The sequence below is a fragment of the Amphiprion ocellaris genome, chromosome 4 (assembly GCF_022539595.1).
Source record: "Amphiprion ocellaris isolate individual 3 ecotype Okinawa chromosome 4, ASM2253959v1, whole genome shotgun sequence".
Classification (NCBI taxonomy): Eukaryota; Metazoa; Chordata; class Actinopteri; family Pomacentridae; genus Amphiprion; species Amphiprion ocellaris.
Genome location: NC_072769.1, coordinates 6,329,850 through 6,352,251, shown reverse-complemented (window position 1 = coordinate 6,352,251; position 22,402 = coordinate 6,329,850). Strand labels below are relative to the sequence as shown.

The 22,402-nt window shown below is 41.8% G+C and overlaps 1 protein-coding gene across 3 annotated transcripts; it reads right to left on the bottom strand.

The window, feature by feature from the left end:
• Positions 1–2,376: 2,376 nt before the first annotated feature.
• mafgb (v-maf avian musculoaponeurotic fibrosarcoma oncogene homolog Gb) lies at positions 2,377–22,402 on the bottom strand. Of its 3 annotated transcripts, none has more exons than XM_023290409.3 (3): positions 22,196–22,402; positions 7,940–8,005; positions 2,377–7,853 (listed from the first exon to the last, which is right to left on the bottom strand). In XM_023290409.3, exons 2-3 carry the CDS (start codon positions 7,973–7,975, stop codon positions 7,362–7,364), a joined length of 528 nt encoding a protein of 175 aa, XP_023146177.1. In that variant the 5' UTR covers positions 7,976–8,005; positions 22,196–22,402; the 3' UTR covers positions 2,377–7,361. The 3 variants fall into 3 exon arrangements, with proteins under 3 accessions (XP_023146177.1, XP_023146178.1, XP_023146176.2); XM_023290410.3 differs by lacking the exon at positions 22,196–22,402 and adding an exon at positions 21,680–22,160; XM_023290408.3 differs by lacking the exon at positions 22,196–22,402 and adding an exon at positions 8,121–13,869.

Genomic DNA, 22,402 nt, shown 5'->3' with positions numbered 1-22,402 from the left:
TTAAATTATCATTTCTTTTCTGGGACCTATTATTGTTTTAGATATTTGGTGATTGATTAGCCCCTCACTCCCCTATTTGCCACAGCATCCACATCTTTAAAGCTACACATATACAGTGCCGTGAAAAAGTATTTGCCCCCTTCTCAAATCCTTATTTTTTTGCATATCATCGCCACTTTAATGTTTAAGATCAAACAAATGTAAATATTAGACAAAGATATCCAAGCAAACACAAAATGCAATTTTTAAATTCTGATTTTATTTATTGAGGGAAAAAAAATTCAAAGCTACCTGACCCTGTATGAAAAAGTAATTGCCCCCTAAACCTAATAACTGGTTGGGCCGTCCTCAGCAGCAACAACTGAAATCAAATGTTTTCTATAACTGGCAATGAATCTTTCACATCTCCGTAGAGATATTTTGGCCCGCTCTTCTTTGCAGAATTGTTTTGATTCAGCAGCACTGGAGGGTTTTCAAGCATGAACAACCTTTATAAGGTTATGCCACAGCATTTCAATGGGATTCAAATAAAGACTTTGACAAGGCCTCTCCAAAACCTTCATTTTGTTTTTTAAGCCATTCAGAGGTCGACTTGCTGGTATGTTTTGGATCGTTGTCCTGCTGCACAACCTAAGTTGATCAGCTTGAGGTCACGAACTGATGGCCAAACATCGTCCTTCAGGATTTTGTGGTAGAGAGCAAAATTCATGGTTCCATCAATCATAGCAAGTCGTCCAGGTCCGGAAGCAGCAAAGCAGCCCCAGACCATCACACTTCCACCATGTTTGACTGGTGCTGTAATTTTCTTTTTCTGAAATGTTGTGTTACTTTTACACCAGATGTAACGAGACAACCACCTTCCAAAAAGTTCAATTTTCGTCTCGTCAGTCTATAGAATATTCTCCCAAAAGTCTTGGAGATCATTCAGGTGTCTGCCATAGTAAGACGAGTCTTTATGTTTTTTTTTGGTCAGCACTCATTTTTGCCCAGTCTCTTCCTTATTGTTGAGTCATGAACACTGACCTTAACTGAGGCAAGGGAGGCCTGTAGTTTTGTAGATGTTGTCCTGGGTTCCTTTGTGACCTCCTGGATGAGTCGTCGCTGTGCTCTTGGGGTAATCTTGGTCGGTCGGCAACTCCTGGGAAGGTTCACCACTGTTCCATGTTTTCTCCATTTGTGGATAATGGCTCTTACTGTAGTTCGCTGGAGTCCTAAAGCTTTAGAAATGGCTTTGTAACCCTTTCCAGATTGATAGTTGTCAATTACTTTATTCCTTGTCTCTTCTTGAATTTCTTTGGATCACAGCATTTTGTTGTAGCTTTTTGAGATCTTCTGGCCAACTTCATTTTGTCAGACAGGTTCTATTTAAGTGATTCCTTCATTGAACAGGGCTGGAGGTAGCCAGGGTATGGTCAGTGAAATTGAACTCGCTTTCCAAAAAATGTGATTAGCCACAGTTAATGATTTAACAAGGAGGGCAATTACTTTTTCATATAGGGCCAGGTAGGTTTGGATCGCTTTTTTACCTTAAAACATTAAATCATCATTGAAAAACTACATTTTGTGTTTAGTTTGGTTATCTTTGTCTAATATTTAAATTAGTTTAATGGTCTTAAATACTTTTTCACGGCACGACGGATACACAAGCTACTCTTCATTTAACATTACATGTAGGTCTTTCTGCTTGAGACAAAAGCTTCAAATGAAGGTTTTGACTTCTTATAGTAAGAAAAAAACATGCTTTTTTTCAGCAATTATGACAATCCAATGCAGCGATTGCTGTGTTTTGTCTGTTACATGTTTGAATGGTGTCATACTTCTGATTTGTGACGCATATAAGCAAAGCCCTACAATGCATATCACACGTAAATGTGTGGCATTTAAAATTAGCATTTATTTTTGTTGATTCTTTTTGTTTTTTTTAGCAGGTGAGTTAAACAGCAAAAATAGGTTTCAGTCTTGCAGCAAAAATTGCTTTTAATGTTTCATTCTTTTTATTTGCATATAGAAATGCTTAGCACTTAAAGTGCTAATTTGAATCACGACAGATTAAGTACTACAAAAGGTTTTTACAAATATATAAGGAAGTTTCTTTCACCTGATTAAGCTCTGTGCCAGCCATTTTTCACAAAACATGGCTATTATATCCACAATTTTTTTATTAAAAAAATGTAAAATAAATCCACTTAAACATGGTGCAAATTCTGTTAATTTCTTGAACCTATTTTAAATGCAGTAGGCATATGCTTAAAAAACTGGTTTCACTTTAATCTTCATGTCTTATTCATGATGACAGGTGCCAATAATATTTATTACAAAATTATTAAAACTATAAAAATTTGATCTATACATTCTTTCATTACACAAAACACACAATTCTACATTTTAAAACATGTTTATTGGTCATATACAAAATAAAGTAAGCTGTTTATCAACAAACATACAGTATATACATCAATAAATTAAAAGATGCATCGGACCGATGATGAAACAGTTAATTTCATGATTACCAATACCTTGTCATCATCACTATCTACAAACTGCAAAAAACCCAAAACAATAATTTAGTTGAAGATAAATACTTACAAAGACTGTCACATTTTAAGTATTTTCCCATAGAAAGTACTGTCGTAGAATAATTTATTACACCCCATACAGAAATATTACAAAACACAGAATTTCCTATTACAAGGGCTTTTCTGAATAGGTTACACCATATTCACACAAACTCACTACTTTTCTATAGCTTTAAACTGACCATTATATACTTTGAGAAACACAAAGAAAAAAAATCCCAGCTCTCATGAGCAACCTGGCTGAATGCTCACCAGTGGACAAGGTGGTTTGAAAAAAATTATGTCATCAAGAGTAAAATTAAAGAGGAAGACTGTCATAAAAACAAAAACAAAAAATCAGCTAATGTGATGTGATACCTGAACTCTGTGTGAGATTATTTTTGACTAGACGTCGTACAGCCGATGTGAGCGGCAGAGGCAGCAGCAGATGGGGTAACTTGGGAGGCAAAACGAAGATTATTATTGATGAAAACACCAAACAAACGATCAAAGGAATCCTTGGTTCATTTACTCTCATCGATCTGGATCAGCGGTGGGTGAAAGGGCTTTTAGAGTCCAGTGGTGTGATTCACTAGACGGGAAAACAACTGAATGGCTGCATACCGATTGGCCAAGCAGCAAGATAAGGAGTTAATGATTTGTGTCTTCTAAGGTGTTGTGAGGACGGGCCTGGTAGGCTGCTGAATTAACTCACAGACCATTTGTAAGAAGGGATCGGACAAGTTAAGTGGGTTTTATCAGACGTGTCTCCACCACTCCTTCTGCCTCTGTAAAATATTTATGGACGCGGTTTAAGTGGTTGCTCGGGTTTGTGATGAAATGCCTTATCATAAGGGGGGTATGACCCCTGCACAGGCAGCGGAAAATAAGGTCAGCGTGTCTTAAAGCTCATAAAATGTGTTACGGAAAGCCACCGAGCTGCCCTGTCTGATCATCACTGAAGGTCAGTGCCGTCAGCTGATCGTGTCTGCTGAGGGAAAATCAGGATTAAACTTCTGTAATGTTTGGCCTCATTTGTGTACACATCGCTTCACACCACAAAAAAGTCTGGAAGACAAAATTCCCAATTCTTCAGCTCGACTGGAGGCCTTACATGACAGCTACGTTGTATTTTGCATTTAGTTGGAAATGGATTAAACTAAAAATACTGGATGATTTCATGTTTTCACAGTTAACTGTTGAGCGAAACTGGGTAAGCCACAACACATAAGCCAAATTTAAACAGAGGCAAACTGGCACTGGCATTTAGAACCGGGCATAAAATGCTAAACACACTGTATATTAGCTCTTTAACCTTGTCACATCACATTGTACCTGCAATTATAAAACAGACAACTCGACAAAAACGACTACAATAGCATCACTGCTCCTGTGCGGCAGGAGTTCTAATTTTGCCCTACACAGTTTGCATAATTAGATATGTCTATTTAACAGCAGCCACCATGTTGACACATTTACGTTTACACAGTATGCATCCTTTTTTTTTTTTTAAAGTAGAGGAGCATAAAAAATACAGAGTAGGATTAAACATATTGTTCAACAGTGGCACATACAGTCGTACAGTTTGACACAACCTAGTCTCAACACAAGTTGTGTTTCTTCCTATTATATATCTACGCGACCACACAGGATCAGCCAGTGAACAACAGAAAAAAACATCTTTCAACAAGGAAACAGACAGAAGCTACAGAGTGACAGAGAGAGAAAGAAATTATTTTTAAAAATACCAATAATGGCATTCAGCCCATACAAAACAGGACATGTTTTTTTTTTTTTAAAAATATGAAGCAAACATAAATATACTGGGTGTAATACCTAAAATTGCTTGTAGCTGAAAACCTCTGAGTATACTCCTGTGATAAGTTATGTGAAGTTCTCTTGTTTGACTAAACGGTTACCAGTGTAAAGATTACGCATAAACAATATTTTTAAATCTCAAACCCACTTATCTACCCATGTGTTTTCAAATTCTGTTTTATAGTAATGTTCTGTAGAGATGACAACACTTTACTAATCATAGTAACTGCACAGCAGTAGGCTAGCTAACCCATTTTTCTTCACAGTGGAGAAGTAGCGGTTCAGGTAAAAGGCTGCATGTTTGCAATGCTTTTATTATGCAAATTGCTCCTATTTCAGTAAATGACTAGCTTTAAATCAGGTTAAAAAATGTTTGAGGCAATTCTACTCCCACGTAAACCTCACTCTTTGATAAGACAGACAAACCATTAAATAACAAAACATTTTTTACACTTCATGAAAGACCATATACAAATGTTATTTCACTTCCCTGACACCTCCAGAAGAGTTAAAAAAACAAATACAACATGAACAACACTAAATATACACAGCAAAAAACAAAATATCTTTATCACTCGTGACCAAAATAAGTTATAGGAGTGGGCGTGATGCAGCCATAGAGGCCTATGGTTGAGTTTCCCATCTCTGGTCACCTTGCCAGATGACCTGAATACACAAAACGACGAAGCCTGTGAGGTTAATCAAAACACTTCCTCATCTCATTGGCCAGTTTATCTGCGACAATGAACCGTGAACGCTGCAAGGACCAAAATAAAGACGCAGAGGCCCGTTTAGAAGTATGTAAAATGGGTCAGCCAAAGTTAACTTCCTCAAAAACATAACTCATAATTGCAGTTTAACAAACGATGTGACACGTCTGCCGCGCTGGAGCTGAGTGATGGGGCCGGGAGGACAAAGATTTTATGATTAGAGAAAGAGTGCAGTTACCAACGGTGTCATCACCCGCTTCGGCCTGAAATCAAACGCGGATCAAAGTCATATCCATGAAATAGTGAACGTTATATTACCTCGTCACATACCTACACAGCACACCACACGCTAGTTCACGGTTACACACACGTGCCTAGTCACTAGAGAAAAAACAAAGCTATTCAGTAGTTAAGCCACTTTTGGTACAATTGCAAAATAGAGAGATACTGTATATCAAACAGATTTCATTATACCTTTTTTTACATGTCATTACAAACAATGCAAAGATAATTGTCTTTATAAAACTCCAGACTCCACCATACATAGACAAAGATTCTTTGAGTACAGAACACCACATAAGACTACTTTTATGGTAAAGCCCGCATGAAATGACAGCCCATTTGTGTGACTGGAAATTCAGAGAAATACCTTTGTTGAACACACTGTTAGTGATCACATTTTGTGGTTAAAAGCAAAAGGAATGCAACACACAATGATTTGAGCTGTAACCTCATTTTTGAGTCAGCAGCCAATCAAATTCATTTACATGTGAACCATATAATTAACATCAAACAGATTTATGGACTTTTTCCTCATAACTGAACATCAACTTTCTATCTCTGCACATAAAAATGAGAATAAATAGATGCTTCCGTTTTGCACATCCTTTCGTTTTTTTTTTTTAAAATAAAATGAACTGCCGAGTCACATAAATGAGTGTTATTATTATTATTATTATTATTATTATTATTATTATTATTATTATTATTAATCCTGATGGCGACTACACAGCTCGTACAACAATGTACAGCGAGAGTTAAATGCTGCTACGATCTGATTCCTGATGGGTCGGTGTATAAGATTAAGCACAGGTAAACACCTGCACTGAATCTCCACCATCCTTCCACAATTCCTCATGTCCTCTTGACTTCTTCTTGGTGCATATAATAAGGAGACCAAGGCACTTGCCCTTCCAAATTTAATGAATAAACTTTTGAGCGGAACTCAAACAGACAACGTTTATCTTCATTCAGCTCTGGTGTTCAAACGACCATTTCCCTGAAAATTCTCACATACTAAAGTCAGTAACTTGAATAACTTTGCCTCTTTTTTTCCATTATATGTTGCATTTTGTTTATTTTTTGGTAAATATCAATTGCTTTTTCCCTGTCTTTCTGTAAAATCCAGGAAGTACTGTATGTAATAAAGGAAGCCAGTTGGAATTGAAAAAAATGGAAGGACAGAGAAAGAATAAGGTTAAGAGAAAGCGAGACATCGAAAGTGAAGAGGCCATAGAAAAAAACACAGCTAACTAAATATAGCGATACCAAAACGAACACGCGCCACAGAATTTCACAGAATTCCTGATATATAACAATTCACACACAGAGAATACACCTTGGACCTCATGTGAATGACAACACAGTACAAAACAGTAGAAATACAGTTACCACCATTGTATAATATATATTTTTCTATAGTACTTTTCTGAAAAAGTTCTTGGCGAGGTAGAACAAGATGGAGCTTCTCTGCAGCCATTGAAACCAGCAGGTAAAATCTGGTGTGAATCAAACAAATGGCATTTCTATAACCAATCTGAAAATATGTATCAAATGTATGTTTTAGAACCTTTGTTGACACACCTAATTTTAATGCCACAATTTAGGCAAACAACCAGCAGTAAAACTCAACACAGAAAATTTGACTGATTTAAATGAAAACCAAACAAAATTGCAGATTTTTCTGAAGTGTTCTGTGCATTTTTCAAGATTTTTTTCAAATTATTTGACATTTCCTGGCTTTCAGTGACAATAAGAACCCTGTGTAACCTTGATCAAGGGCTTGCCTGTTTATAGACTCAATAATCCTCCTCTGCTTCCATTCTTTCCTTCATCTGCACTGATGTGAGACGGGTGACAGGAACATGCTGAGGCGATGTAGTGAGACTGCCCAGCTGTCTGAAGTCAGCGCAGGTGGAGGAGAGGGAGGCCAGCAGAGAAGAATTAGTCTGATGCAGCTCAGCTCCATCCTGATACACCTCATCTATCTTCACTTCCCTCAAGACCGTGCATCTGTTTTTGACTTCACTATTGTAATCACGCTCGTCGCCGTCGCCACCTTCCCTGGTATGAGCGGGCCGATGACCGATGACGCCACCCCACCTCCTGTTCCTCCTCCTCCCCCTCCAGCCCTGACCCCGACCCCGACAGTTGGGCTCCGGGCCACAGTCCTGGCGAAGGTCTGCAACGCCTCATACTTAGACCTAAGAGCGTCCAGCTCGACACGCATCGACGCATTCTCGTTGGCCAGTTTGTCCACCTCCTTCTGCAGCTGGGCCTTCTGCTTCTCCAGCTCCTCCTTCTGGGTGACGCGCTTCACCCGGCAGCTGGCGGCGTAGCCCCGGTTCTTCAGGGTGCGCCGCCGCTGTTTCAGTTGCAGGATCTCTTCTTTGGAGAGCCCTCGCAGGTGCTGGTTCAGCTCCCGCACCGACATGGTCACCAGCTCCTCGTCTGTGAGGCTGGTGCCATTCTCACCCGGCTCACGCTTCACCTGGGCGAAACAGGAGGGAGGAGGGGAGTGAAACGGAGATGGAGCAGCAAATCGAATCCAGAGATTTCAGTGCAAGACTCGCTTACCTTCAAGGCTTTATTTCCTTTGTTAGTCGTCGTCATGCCACAAGAGCCTTGCTCTTCTGAACAGACCTGTGGATATGCAGGAAAGCAACATACATAAAGCAATGAAACATCAAACCGCATTACTAAAGACCTCTGTTCCCAGCAATCAGTAGAAATGTATTAATTGTAGATCAATACATACCAAGAGAAGTGGAGACATACCAAATCTAAATTCTCTGTTGTGGGAGCATATCACACTACTATGCATCGGTATCAGATTGTATGAGTGAAAGTGACACAAACTTTTCTTAGAATTTCCCCGACTTCCTGTTTCCTTGCGGTTACACTGACAGTGCCCACTACCTTTGTGTTGTTAGGCTCTTATTGGCTGGCTTCAGGCCAATAGGAATGAAATGAGTGTGAACGAAGAGGAAGTGGTAAAATTTGTGGGAAGGACTCCAGGGGAAAAACCAACTGTCGAAGCCTCACAAATACACATGTGCACACACACACCTTAGCAAAGTAGAAAAACAGAAATAGACCTGCAGCTACTCTGAGGATAAACATGAAATCGAACCAAAATGAAATGCAGCAAAGTGGAAACAAGAGACAAAAGGATGGAGACACAACAGTGTGAGTCAACAAAGAGGCAGCATGGAAGTGCAAAAGATGAGATCAGACCTTAGAGCGCACGGCTCCACGGATGAGCATTGCCAGAAGCTCTCAATGAGATGCTTTGTGTGGTGTGTTGTTGGTCTTGCTCTCATCTCTCAGACCTGTGTGTGTGTGTGTGTGTGTGTGTGTGTGTGTGTGTGTGTGTGTGTGTGTGTGTGTGTGTGTGTGTGTGTGTGTGTGTGTGTTCGATAAAGGGTGGCTATTGTTGCTGCTGCTGAGCGATCATCAGGAGACCAGTCATGATGACTCAGCAGATTCCTGATCTCACTCCCTCCTCTCTCTCTCTCTCTCCTTCCACACAAATTTCTACTCTCCTCTCTCTCTCTTTTCTTACCCCTCTCCTCTCTCTCCCTCTCTCTCTCCACACCCCTAAAACGTGAGGATTTGCCCAAAATATAGCTGCAGGATTCAGGGAGTCCCAGAGGGCACGATGGGATTCAATGGGAGAACAAGCTCACGTGTGATTGGCTGTTTAACAGATAGGGAAATGCAGTTGTCCTCAAAGCATAAAAAACCTGCTTCTCCACCCAAACCACTGCACCTGATACTGCTGAACCAGAACTTTAGTTAAACCAATTTGCTGATTAACAACAGCCTGTTCTCTCACTGTATATATTTACACTCTCTAATGTATTTCACACCGGGGGAAGCAAGTAAGAAGTATATTTGGAAATGCCTCCTATTTCATTCACTCCAGTTGGGTAATTTAAAAAGCTCCTTCTTTAGGGAAGTGATGACATTTAAGAGACGTGAGGCAGCGCGTCTTGTTTCATCTTCATTCTTTTCTATCAAAAGGCACTGCACTGAGCATGCCAGTGAGCTTCCCCCACAATGCACCTCTGTCTGTCTGTCTCTGAGGGTGCGTGAGTGTTTGTGCGTACGCTGCCACATATCCTATAGTTATAAATAGCTGTAGATCAAAGAAAAACAAACCAGCAAGCACATACAAGTAATTAGGCATGCACACAAAACATGTCAACTCAAAAATTCTGTTTAAAATTCTACAAAATGATGGAGAACATGGGAAAAGAGTGATGCTACACTTTTCCTCACAGGTGAGGTTCAATCTGATGGAGCAAATGCACTGCTTCATTCAAAGCATTTGACTTCGGTACTTCAAATTCTTGTTAATGGGTTCGGATCGGTCAATTATGCACATTCTTTCTTTTAACTGTGCGCTTAACAAGCTTCATCTCAAATGCCTGCATTACTGCACTCTTGCATTTTGTTGGGATTGCAGCTTTCCAGAGCTGGAGGAGCATCCTCACACAAAAGATGGTTTGGAGGAGATGAAGACCGAGGGTGGCTGCTGGGGGTGGGGGTGGTGAAAAGAGAAAAGTAAAGGGGGGTGGGAGTGAAAACAGAGGGGCAAATAGGAGGCTGTTTCCCTGGCAGGCACTGGTTTATTTCCCCTGTGCCCAAACCCCCCACACTCCATCTACATACAAACAAAAAGCACGCTCACACACATATATCCCTGCTGCCATGCCAGCGGGGCACAATAAAACACACATGTAAAACGGCTGACTGCAAATACGTGTAAACGTGGGTGTTTAACGAGCCAAACAATGCTTGATACGTGTGGAAACTGGAGATTTGTTGTGTACAGTGCAGAGGTTTGATGCCATATTTAATTTAAACATAATTAAAATCACTTTAGATGTTTAGACACAAGACCATCAGAGAGGCGTTCGATTGATGCCAAATTAATTCTGCAGCATCACAACAACTCCAAACATACGGTCAGTCATAAAGAGGTATCTTCACTGACAAGAACAGATGGCATTGCTCCCACGGAGTCCTGCTCTCAGCATCACGGAGTCATTACATGATAAGACAGACAACAGCATGAAAGCCCCAGAAGATTTGTGGCAAGTTCTCCAAGATGAATGGAACAACCTCCTGACCAAGCACCTTAGAAATCAATGCACTACTGTACACACACAAAACTAATACATGGCATTAGTTAAGCATTCTCACTTCGCTTGCCTTAAACATTTGCTCTGTACTCTGCATCCGCACTGATATAGTTCCTTTATAATCACTTTTTGTTATCTGCAAGGGTCTTCTTTCAGATACTCTTCCACTAAGAGTCACCAATCACTTCCTGTGGGTTGAAAAATGTGTTCAGTAAAGATGAGAAAAAATCTGATTACAAGATGTGCCAATTTTGTGAACAAAATAAACAGTAACTAAATGTGATCATGAGCAAATCCAACTAAGTCACAGCTGAGAAAAAGATGGAACTGGTGCTATGGTGACAACAAATCGTTATTTTAATTATAGAGTAATCTGCCAAGTATCAGCACATCCTTGTAGCAGAATGGTTAAGCATTCACCAAGAATACCATATAACTGTAACACCCCATGTCTGGTTCTGGGTGTTTGTTGCATGTCAAACCTCTCTCCCTTTGCTTTTTGTCTGTTCTGACCTGTATTATTACCAACAGAAGAAGGTAGCATCACAGCCCAAGGTATCATCTTCAAATTATTTGTCATGTCCAACAGTGCTGCAAAGACTAGTTGCTAACTATTTCAGTAACTGATTCATTAGGTTTATTTTTATTTATTTATTTTTTTTAGGAAAAAATGTGAGCTTCCTTAATATAACATATAATGGCATTTTCAAACAATATAGTATTTCATGTGTTTTTTAAATAACATTGGTTTCTTTACACTTCCTTGACAGTAAACTAGACAGGGTCTCTTGAAACAGATTTGTTCAGAATATTCTGACATTTTATAGACCAAAAAACTAAGTAATAAATAAAATAATCAACAGACGAATCGCCAATGGAAATAATCATAAGTTGCAGCAATTGCGTCCCACCAGTAGTCCAAAACCTAAAGAGATTATCTATGACACATATTAATGTCCCTCTCCGATTATTATTAAACCCTTAAAAACTCATCCCTGTGTATCAAAGTGAAAATAACCCTTCATGCCTTAAAATGTTTTAGATGCAACACTACACTATTGCTCCCTCTAAAATACGTGGATATATGAATGCTTTGCCTTCCTCTGCATCCACCCCTCTCTATCTGCTGCAGGTCAAACACTCCTGCTCACCTATGATATTGCTCAAACACTGCATAACTACTCTACACTATACAATGACAAGTTATAACATTGGAGTAATTTTGCCATTTGTAGTAAAGCCAGCAAGCAGTTCTGAATAAGAAAAATTATACAGAAAGCTCTATCCCACAAGATCAGTTCCTTATGTTAACTATATATGAAACCGCAAAAGTCTGGACGTATACTTCGAGGTAGAGATGATGAGCCAAGGTATTGATTGCATATTTCATTCATGATATGTCCTCTAGTATGAAGACAGGTAACAAGTTGAAAAAAACTTTGACCGAATGGGGTTTTTAACCATCTGAGATGACTATTGTTGGTTTAAAAAGTAGGTTGACTAAGTAAGTGATTATCACAGTAGACCTCTAGTTGAGCTATGAAGCCATTTTTTATTAGTATTTGTCTAAGCACCAACAATAGGACAGAATATACAGCCCTGCTGATGGTTTCACATAGTTCTTCTGATAGATAGGTTGCAGCAACAAACCAAGAAACATGGCGGTACGCAAACAAAGGGAAGAAGATGTATACAAGCTAGTAGACAAACAGATACAAACGATGCAGGTTCCACAATACTTTCCTGTCACCAGCTGTCCCTATCCAACAAAAGAAATAAAAGCTCAAAAAATAATCGTAGATACTCATTTTGCAAAGGAAAATGCACATTATGGTTAAGAACAATGAAAATAAACTTGCCTCATCTGTAGCTATAGTTAGAGTTGTGGCTTTAATAGTCTACACTTGGAGACGAGGACAGGAGATTAACTTTATGTCCTATTTCATCAAGGTTAGACAAAAAAATTGGCCTACACCACAGCACAAAACTGCAACAAACTAGTGTGTGTGTTTTGTTGGAGAGCTTGGCCCATGTGTAAGTCACTCAGGTTAAGGATCATCTGCTGAGCAAAGGCATCGCCATTCATCTTGGGCGAACACTCAGACACACACACACACACACACACACACACACACACACACACACACACACACACACACACATAAAGGGCCAGAGGTGTCCTTCCCATAATGCTTGTGGGGTGATCGCTTCGGTGTGGTCAATGCCACAGCCACTGTTGCTACAACAGACAGCTTTTTTGCTGTGGAAGGCTGTATTTTTATGGAGCAAGTGAAAGAACGCTGACGACTCCAGAGCAGAGCTGCTTACGGTTACAGTGGAGAGACAACACACAAACACACACTCAAACACAGAGGACGGGACATGAGGATGGAGGGAGAGGTGAGGGGTGGTGGAGATGAGTGAAACACGGCAAGAAGACGAGGAAAAGATAAGAAAGTCAGGAGAAAAAAGAGGAACCGGTAAGATGGCAACTCGAAGAAAGAGTAGGTAACGAAAGGAGGATGGAGGAGGAGAAGGAAGGGTGGTGGTGGTGAAGGAGGACTGAAAGAATGCTGACGTCTCCAGAGCTGATTAGCGTTACACAGAGACATCACACCCACAGCCGAGAAAAATGCTGAGTATGGAGAGAGGACCGGGGTGGGGTGGGAGGGGGGTTACAAATGACAAGGGAGAAAGAAGAGAAGAAAAAGAGAGGCGAGTGAGTAGGGAGGAGGAGGAGGAGGACAGGGGTGGGGATGGAGGGGAGAAACGAAGATGAGGAGGAGGAGGATGGTGAGGAGGGCATAGAGAAGGAGGAAGAACAAGAAGAAGAAGGGGGGAAGTGGGGAAGCGTTTGGGTGAAAATGCATCCTCAACACATTTGTAAGAGCTTAGCTGTTGAGAGGGGGAGAGAGGGAGGGAGGAGAGGGAGGAATGGATGGAGGGGGATTGGGGATGAAAAAAAAAAAAGCCTGAACTCAGCAACGACCACGACTAAAACCTCCAATTAGAAGTTTTGAAGCTGATCCAGTGCAATGAAACCACTGCTGACCATCTCCCTGCTCTCTCACACACACAAAGGAAGAAAGGAAAGCTTCACATTGCGTCTTGTTGACAAATCAAGTCCTGGAGAAGAGATGAAAACAAGAGTAATTGTGTGGCAGAAGGTGAACGCGGTGATCAGGGGGCTTATAAAGATAGATTAAAGAGCACTAGAAACGGCACAAGACATGCGGTGCAGATGACCAGGATGATGAACTCTGTGTGTGTGTGTGTGTGTGTGTGTGTGTGTGTGTGTGTGTGTGTGCGTGTGTGTGTGGCCGGCTTCAGACTCAGCTCTAATTAATCTTGTTTGAGAGAACCTTTAGCTCCAGCCTCAGACACACAGAGAGGAATTTCTTAGAAAGAGACTTCCTACTTAAAAGCTGGTGGCATGCTGCACACAGACACACACACACACACACACACACACACACACACACACACACAAACACACACCGAGGGAAAATAAATGGCCAGATTAGTCGCTCCAAAAACGACCCGAGGGCAGGCTTGTGTGGGTGTACGCGAGCATAAACAAGTCGGCATACAGAGAATGATCAAGAATAGATTGTAAGAGTCACAAGTCGTTTGTGATGCGCTGGCAGGGGCTGTGTTTATTGAATAAGCCGACCATAACAACTGCCTTAACTGCGTCTTCTCCCTCAGGCAACTCTCTGAGCAATAACGGAGAGCACAAAGGATGGCAGCCGAGAGAGGCAGCGGAGACGCACAGCAGGACGCAGAGAGGACACGATGGGACAGACACAAAAGCGGAAGCAAAATAATGTAGGGAACGTGATTTAAAACCTCAGACATAAAAACTCAGCTCCTGGCCACAGTCCCCTTGCATTTGTTTAAAAAAAAAAAGCAGAGCGCTCATTGATCTAGCATGGGCCGAGAGTGTTGAGGGAATTGGTAAATAATTAATGATGAGCACTGTGTGGAGGCTAATTGAGAATTAGGAATCAGATTGGAGATAACAGCAACCTGCGCGTGGAGAAAGGTAGAGATACAGGACCATGGAGAGAGAGTGAGGAACTGAGGAGTGACTGGGGGGAGACACCAGTATGAGCTCTGAGTGTGTGTGTGTGTGTGTGTGTGTGTGTGTGTGTGTGTGTGTGTGTGTGTTTGTGTGTGTGTGTGTGTGTGTGTGTGTGTGTAGGAAAGAGCAGGAAGCTATTAACTGGGAGGTATGCAGAGCGTGAAATAAGCATGATAACAGACAGACAGAGAGGCGAAGAGGGGAGATGAAGAGAACACAGGCAGAGTGAATGAAAAGACCCACAAAAGAGCAAGAATCTAGCCCCTCGTGTACATATTGTAGTGTATGGTGAGAGAAGTGCGATCCCTTTCGCACTTTTCTAAGAGTTCAAAAAGGGTAGAGTGTGTGTGTGTGTGTGTGTGTGTGTGTGTGTGTGTGTGTGTGTGTGTGTGTGTGAGCCTGTTTGTGAGACAAGTGTGTTATTAAAGGAGAGAAAAAGTCCTGGCGTCGACACGTTTTTCCCATTCCAGGTAGCAAGTCGGAGTGTGATGACAAATTTCCCAACACAAGCAAAAAAAAAACTGCACTGTCAGGCAATTGAGCTCTGGCTCCTTTTTTTCATAAGTGCTTTTTTTCCCCTCCTTTTTTTTTGAAGAGAAAAAGCATGTACCGTAGGTTAAGTTGGTTCTCTCTTTCTTTGTGTGTGTGTGTGTGTGTGTGTGTGTGTGTGTGTGTGCGTGTGTGTGTGTGTGTGAATAACAAACAGAGAGCTGCAAGGAAGACAGCGATAAGTTAAACGACATGGTGAGTTTATTTCCCCCCAACGCCGCACATCCCCTGGTCAGCAATACTAACTTGAGACAAAGAGAAAGTTTGAGCGCAGCAGCAAAGTAAGCACCGTGCGACTCTGTGGGGATGCATTCATCATTATCCATCACATTAATGAGAAACTATCATTGGAAACTTCTTTGCGAATGTTTAACGCAGGGAGACACAAGGGGGAAATGTGTTTGTGGCTTACAGAAGCGTTATGGGGAGTGGTGACCTTCTGCGCTCAGACATTCCTGGTGACCATTTTACGGTTTTCCATTTGCCATCACTCATTTAAGATGGTATGACAGGCATTTTGCCAACGCACACACACACACACACACACACACACACACACACACACACACACACACACACACACACACACACACACACACACACACACACACACACACACACACACACACACACACACACAGCACCATGATATGAGGGCATGTGCGTGTTCTACTGTTTCTTTCATACGTTGTCAAGCCAAACATATACAGCTGTTTGCCATAAGAACATACTTACAGCATCATAAATACTTCTGCTTATTTGTGCAGACCCGGTTAACTGAGCTCAAGTTCAATACAGGATGATGTGCAACCCTGATAGATTTTAAAATGCCACCAACAAAGTCCACCATGCACTGACCACCTCTTTAACTGAGTGCTGTCATACAACAGAGTAATCTAATACTCCTTTTAACTATGCCCCGGTTGTTTTTGGTCAGCTTTTGACATGTGTTTCTGATTTCTTCATTTCATTTGAGAAAATCTTAATGGAAGTAGCCAGCAGAACTTAAAGTTTATCCCACTAATAATCTTTTGTCTCATCCTCCAGCTTTCTCCAAACAAACTTGAAGAAATCGGTTTCATAATAGTGAACCATACATTGTCTGTTCAGGCTTTTGTAGAATAGTTTCAATTCTTCTTACTCTACTGTAGTAAATTCAAAATCTTTGGTTTTGGGGCTGGTAGTTGGATGAATAAAGACATTAGAAGATGTCATCTTAGACTTTAGAAACTCACTCCCAGAGCCCCGACAGGAAACTGCTCGACATCAGTAGATTACTCGGTAATGAAATAATCATACACAGGCTCCTAAGATACTTGAGTTGTAGACATCAATATGCAGAAAACATCACGGTTAACAAAGAAAAATAAAGACAAGTCTGACTCCAAATGCTGCTTCTTTATGCCATCAGCGACATTTGATCATTCTGGAGATAATTGGATATTAAAACTTGATCCATTTTGACTGAGAACAGGTTTGATGTGTAGTTTGAATACAAGGCTTCACTCTGAACAGAAATTAAAACTCACAGGAGAACAGTTGTTGTTTAGTGCCACAGGTGACGGCAAACAGCTAGCGTCGCATTTGTCGCACACACACAGACACATATACCCATCTTTGATCACTCTCTTTGCTCCTTGGTCTTAATCTACTGTGTGTGTTTTTTAAAAGGTTCAGAAATTCATACCACAATCCTGAGATCGTCACACTGCAGTTAAAAACTGCGGCAAGTTAGCGCATAGAGATGATGCAACTAGAAGACAACCGCTGGTACAGATACTCCTTGTTACCAGGGCCTTGCATCTTCTCAGCAACACGCCATTCACAATATCTCAACACCGCAACATTGCTGTGGTGTGGAGTGTGTCTGTTTATGTGTGGAGGAAAAGGGAGTCTCCTCGAACTGGAGCCTTCTCAAAAAACTCCAAAATAATCCCACAGGTCCTCAGAGGGGAAAACGAGGGAACCTTCCTCTGAGAGTATCCCGATCAGAAGAGCAACACTGGAGTTTGAACACAACCATTTCAGAAAAGAAGGTTGGATCAGTAATTTGAGCAACTTAAACCGAACTTAAACTTGTTTTCCTTCTAATCCTTTTGACTTCTCGCATGTGTTGCATTGGGATTTGTCTTGATTTCACACATTTTTTGGTTCTCAGGGAGGTTATGTAAATAAGGAGTCGAGGCACTTGTGGAGGGTGGTTACATTAAACACACACACACGCACACACGCACGTCAAAATAACACAAGGACAAGCAGCACACTCACACAGAAGCAGAACAAAAAGAGTGGAGCACAGCAATGATTATGCACCAGATCTGCTTACACCATATTTCATCATTACTGTGGAGAAAAAACACTCAACTATTGATCTGCCCCACTGCTTCCTTTTCTCTCTGCCTCTCTCTCTCTCTCTCTCTCTCCCTGATTCTGTCTTTTATTCCTGCTTTTACTTCTCTCATTTTACTTCTCTCTCGCTCTCAGAAATTTGCAAGCATAACAAGACTTTTTTTCTGAAATGGATCCCAGAAGTAAACAAGATCATGAACATGCAGACGCCACTTAGAAATTATATTCACATACACAAAACTCTTTGGCATGCATACACAAACACGCACAGAGGAGGAGGTGGACACAATATTGTGAACACCTGTGCAATCTAATGCAATCCAGTGTTATAGCTCTGCAATAAATGCTGCCTTTGCGCAGATTCTTCCTTAGTGCAATCACAGAGCGAAGACGAATACAGAAACAATGCTGCACAAATGCTGTACATTAGGACCAAAACAACATTAACTAGCACCTCCTCAGAATTAGAGCCTTGAAAAGCTCATTTACAGTTACAGCAAGGCAGTTTATTCAACTATGATATTTTTTTGGTTTTGTGCTTGATGTGTCTGAAAAATACTGTTTTATTCTTTAACCATTCACCAGATCAGTTTTGGGGTTTTTTCAGTCATGTTTGACCTGATGTCGTTTACACTGTGTTTCAGTATCATGCTCATTTTCAGACACTGAAACATATTACGTTTCACATTAAATTTTATACATGCATTTTTACCGACAGTTCTTTACATTCAGGCATGCCCAATAGGTGAAAAATATAGAAAATAAGAGGTGGATGATGAGAGGTATTGTTTAAGTATGTGTGACAGAACAAAAACTCATATCTTACTGGCATTGCTGTTAAAGATTTTATCAGTATGGACAAAAGACAACATTGTTAACTTCACAAAAGCCACATTCATAGCAAGGCAACTGCATTTTATAGCATGTGCCCATCCCTTGTGAGCATCTAATGAAAAACAAACCCAAGTATTTAGGACAATACTACTTATTTTCTCAATAAACAGTTGGTTTGTGTCTATAACAATGTCTTAAAATACCATTTTTTCACAGCCATAAACATGAGTACATCTCTTTCTTCCTCCAGAATAAACATCTTTCTAGCTCAATACCCCATCCTTCCTTTAACACACAGCCGGAGCAGGTTTTACACGGTGTTTCATCAACTTGACCCCTGTACATGCAGGGAATCAAACCAATTTATTACAGCACTAACACAAAGACGCACACACTCCTCAGATGTGGTAAAACGGACTGATGTTATACCAGGACTTTACTCTGAAAGGAGAAGCTTCGGGACAGACATTGTGAAAAGATGCGAGGAATCAACCACCAAAATGAAATCTAATGGCCAGCTGATAGTAAAATCACTTCCCCTTGCTACATCTTCTTTCCAACATCTCAAAAGTGCAGAAAGGTATTCGAGGACACACACACTGTTTTTAACCTTGGTGCTTGCCACACGCACATATACAGACCTTAGCATCTTGTAGGTGTTTTATATCTCCTGTACTCTTTGCATGCTCGCTCACATGCACACACACACACGCACGCACGCACGCACGCACGCACACATGCACACACACACATACACTCACACGACAAGGCAAAGAAACTAGCTGTGGTAAGTAACAAGTGAAAACGCCATCTGTCAAGCGAGAGCGCATTTGCTTCGCCTCAGCATTTTCAGGGGAATGCCTTGAAGACAAAAAGGTCCTTGTTCTCAATCTCTCCGCAAATCCCATCTCTCATTCTTCCTCCCTCTTCCTTCATCCCCCTTTGCTCCGTGCGCCTCGCCGCTCCGCCACCATCAGCAAAGTTGCACACATAAGCATTGGTCAGCGTTCAATTACCGTGAACACCAGGGAAGGATGGGAAAGTACTTGACAGAGAAATGCACTTCAAGCACTGATTAAATACTGATACCAAGTATAAAAAGCTAAGCCCCTAGGTTGTGTGTGTGCGTACATGCAATGAGGAAAAGGAAATGGGAAAATGTGTGTGTGTGTGTGTGTGTGTGTGTGTGTGTGTGTGTGTGTGTGTGTGTGTGTGTGTGTGTGTGTGTGTGTGTGTGTGTGTGTGTGTGTGTGAAAGAGAAAGACAGTATGGGGGGGTTGGAGGGGGGGTGCTCTTCTCTCCAATACTGATACAACTGTTTCATCATTATGACCCTCTATTACAGTACTTGCCAACTTGCTTACTACATACTTTTGATACACTCTGCAGAGTGCTGACTCTAACTAAAGCTGCTGATATGGAGTCATTAGGGGGTGAAGTTTCTGTTTTTCTTGTGCCCACAGAGCTTCCCTATTACTCTTCAGTGTTTAACAGTTGCAATGCTCCCAAGCTGCTACAACGCAGCGCATAATGGCTCATCGCTGGAGATCAATCAGAGGATATTCTGCATTATAGTTCAGTGAGGTGCTTTCTTTTTTTAGCACGGGTTCCATAACTGTCCTGGGAATCAGATGTTCCCTCCAGCTTTCATGTATTTTTTCATGTTCAACGATATTTACACACACAGCTGAGTTTTGATTTCTTTGACAAGGTTTTCTCAAAAAAAAAAGTGACAGTGAGATCAAGTCAGGATGGGTTAAGCATCTAAATAATTTGAAGTATGATACTATTTGTCATGCCCTTGTGCAAATGCTCTGTTCTCTTCACACCACAAATTAATTTCTCTGAATCTTTTTCTGTTCAGGGTCTCTTTAGTAACGATTCCAGCACATATTTTACATGCATTTTGAGGTAAAGCATCAAAACAAGTCAATGGAAGCTACAAAATTTGAAAACATTTTTGCAGGTAAGTTTTGACTTTGACTGAAGTGTTGTTTTTTTTTTGCAACTTTCTCAATAAAGGATTAATGCACATTATCAGAGATGGAAACACCTTTCCTTTAACACTTCTGATGTATTGAACATGTAACACATATGACTGCTCACAGGTTTCCTCTTATTTTGGCATCTTCACACAGCATGAATCAAAGCCAAAGAATAATTACAACTTCCCTGATTGAAAACACATCCTATCAGTTTTTCTCTCCTAAATATCCAATATTTATTCATTTCTTCCTCTTTTTTGGAGTTTTTATTTTTATTTTTGGTGTGTGGTATACAACTGGTTTCGTTTCCAGCTTCTTTAAATCTGTTTAACACAGCTAATGTAGTGTAAACCACCACCTTCTGATTTGTTTGCTCCAAATCATTTAAGGGAAACAAGCCTAATTTGCATTTTTGTGTTTTTATTTTGTGCAACATTTTAACATCTATTGACAATTATATGGCTTCAGACTCTCAACAGGATCCAAATAATATAGTTGTGGTCCATCACGTGCATATGAATGTACATTTTGAACACCAAAACGGATGTTATGATGCATATTTTTAATTTCTGGCTGCTCCCCCTTTTGTGACATCACAAAAAAGTCAATCACAGCGCACATGTGGACGTATTTCTTCAAAATAAATGTAGCTTTTGCCTCTTCTTTCATTCACAATAACTCACTGGGGTCTCCGGGCAGGGAGCTGCTCTTTGAATCCACTGAATAGTCAAACACATTTAGTGCCATTTTAAACCGCCATCAATCAGCCTATGCGAGCTTTAATTATCCCCACAAAACACGTCCACATCCACGACAGGAGCGGGCCCCGTTGATCTCTGCGCCGAAACCCCCCCATCCGGTATAAACCGTGCTCTGCCTCCTTCGCTCCTCCAGACCTTTGTCCGCCCGCCGCCGGTGCCATGTTGCCATGGCTCCCTCATGCCTCCGCTCCGCTCCGCTCCGAGAAATAACAACGTTGTGATGAATCAGCATCTCTGCCGCGAGCTCCAGCCGGTGAGCACGCCGGGACACCGACCGTTTCCCCCGCGTCTAAACCGGCACCACAAGTCGCAGAAAACCCCCCCACAGACCGCTATTGTTGTACAGACACATAAAGTGGAGGCCTGACACAAAGCAAATGTCAAAACAGTCGCAGCCGGGAGACGGTGTTTAGCTAGCGGCTGGACGTCTGACAGCTACTCCGGGATGACAGCCAGCCGCGGGGGTTTCTCCTCCTTCTACCACATATTCTACTCATTTCTGCCACCAAACAAGCTAAGACGAGGCGAAAACGCTCGTTTAGGAGTCGGTAAAACAAATAAAATCACCGCTTTAGCTAGCGATAACAGCTGACCGGCCGTCTTACCTGAACAGTGTCCAGTTTGTGTGTCCACCGCTGCCGCTTCTCGGAGCGCGGACTACCGGGGGAAGCTAACGGTCACCGGCGCGCTAAGTTGGGACACTTTCTAAATCTGTAGCCGTGTGTCGGCAGCGCAGCGAGGGAATCCCCGGCGGTAGCAGCGTCCCGGCTCGGTCCTCCAATTCCGACACATGGCTTCTCTCTTTAAGCTTGACAGCCGCTCGCAGCCTGCCCCCCTTTGTCTGTGCTATTATGAAATCACCGGTTGGTCGGCGGTGCGTGGCGGTTCGAGCGACTCGACCGGGCGCCGGTGCGGAGTGTACCGAGACCCGGGCGGTGATGATTCAGCACTACTGCCCTTTAAACGGCAGCGGCGGTGGCGGCGAGAGCGGCGGGACAAGCGACAACATGAGAGCGATCCGCGGCGGCGGCAGCGGCCGTGCACACTCAGCAAAACAACACATCGACATTCAGCACTTTTAAAAAGCAATTTCAGCTCCGATCTCCACAAAGCTGACTCACCAGAAGTCAAACCGGCGCCGTTAGCCCACCGCTCCGTACGAAGGCTGAGGGTTCGCCGATGGCTGGTGGAGCCGGTGTGGAGAGGAGACAGTTGGAGAAATGTTTTTCCGCTCCCGCCTTCTCGCAGGTTTCTAGATATATCCACTCCTTCCTCGCTTGTTTTAGTCTGTGGTCGGAGGCGCCAGACGTCAAATGATGTTTGGATCA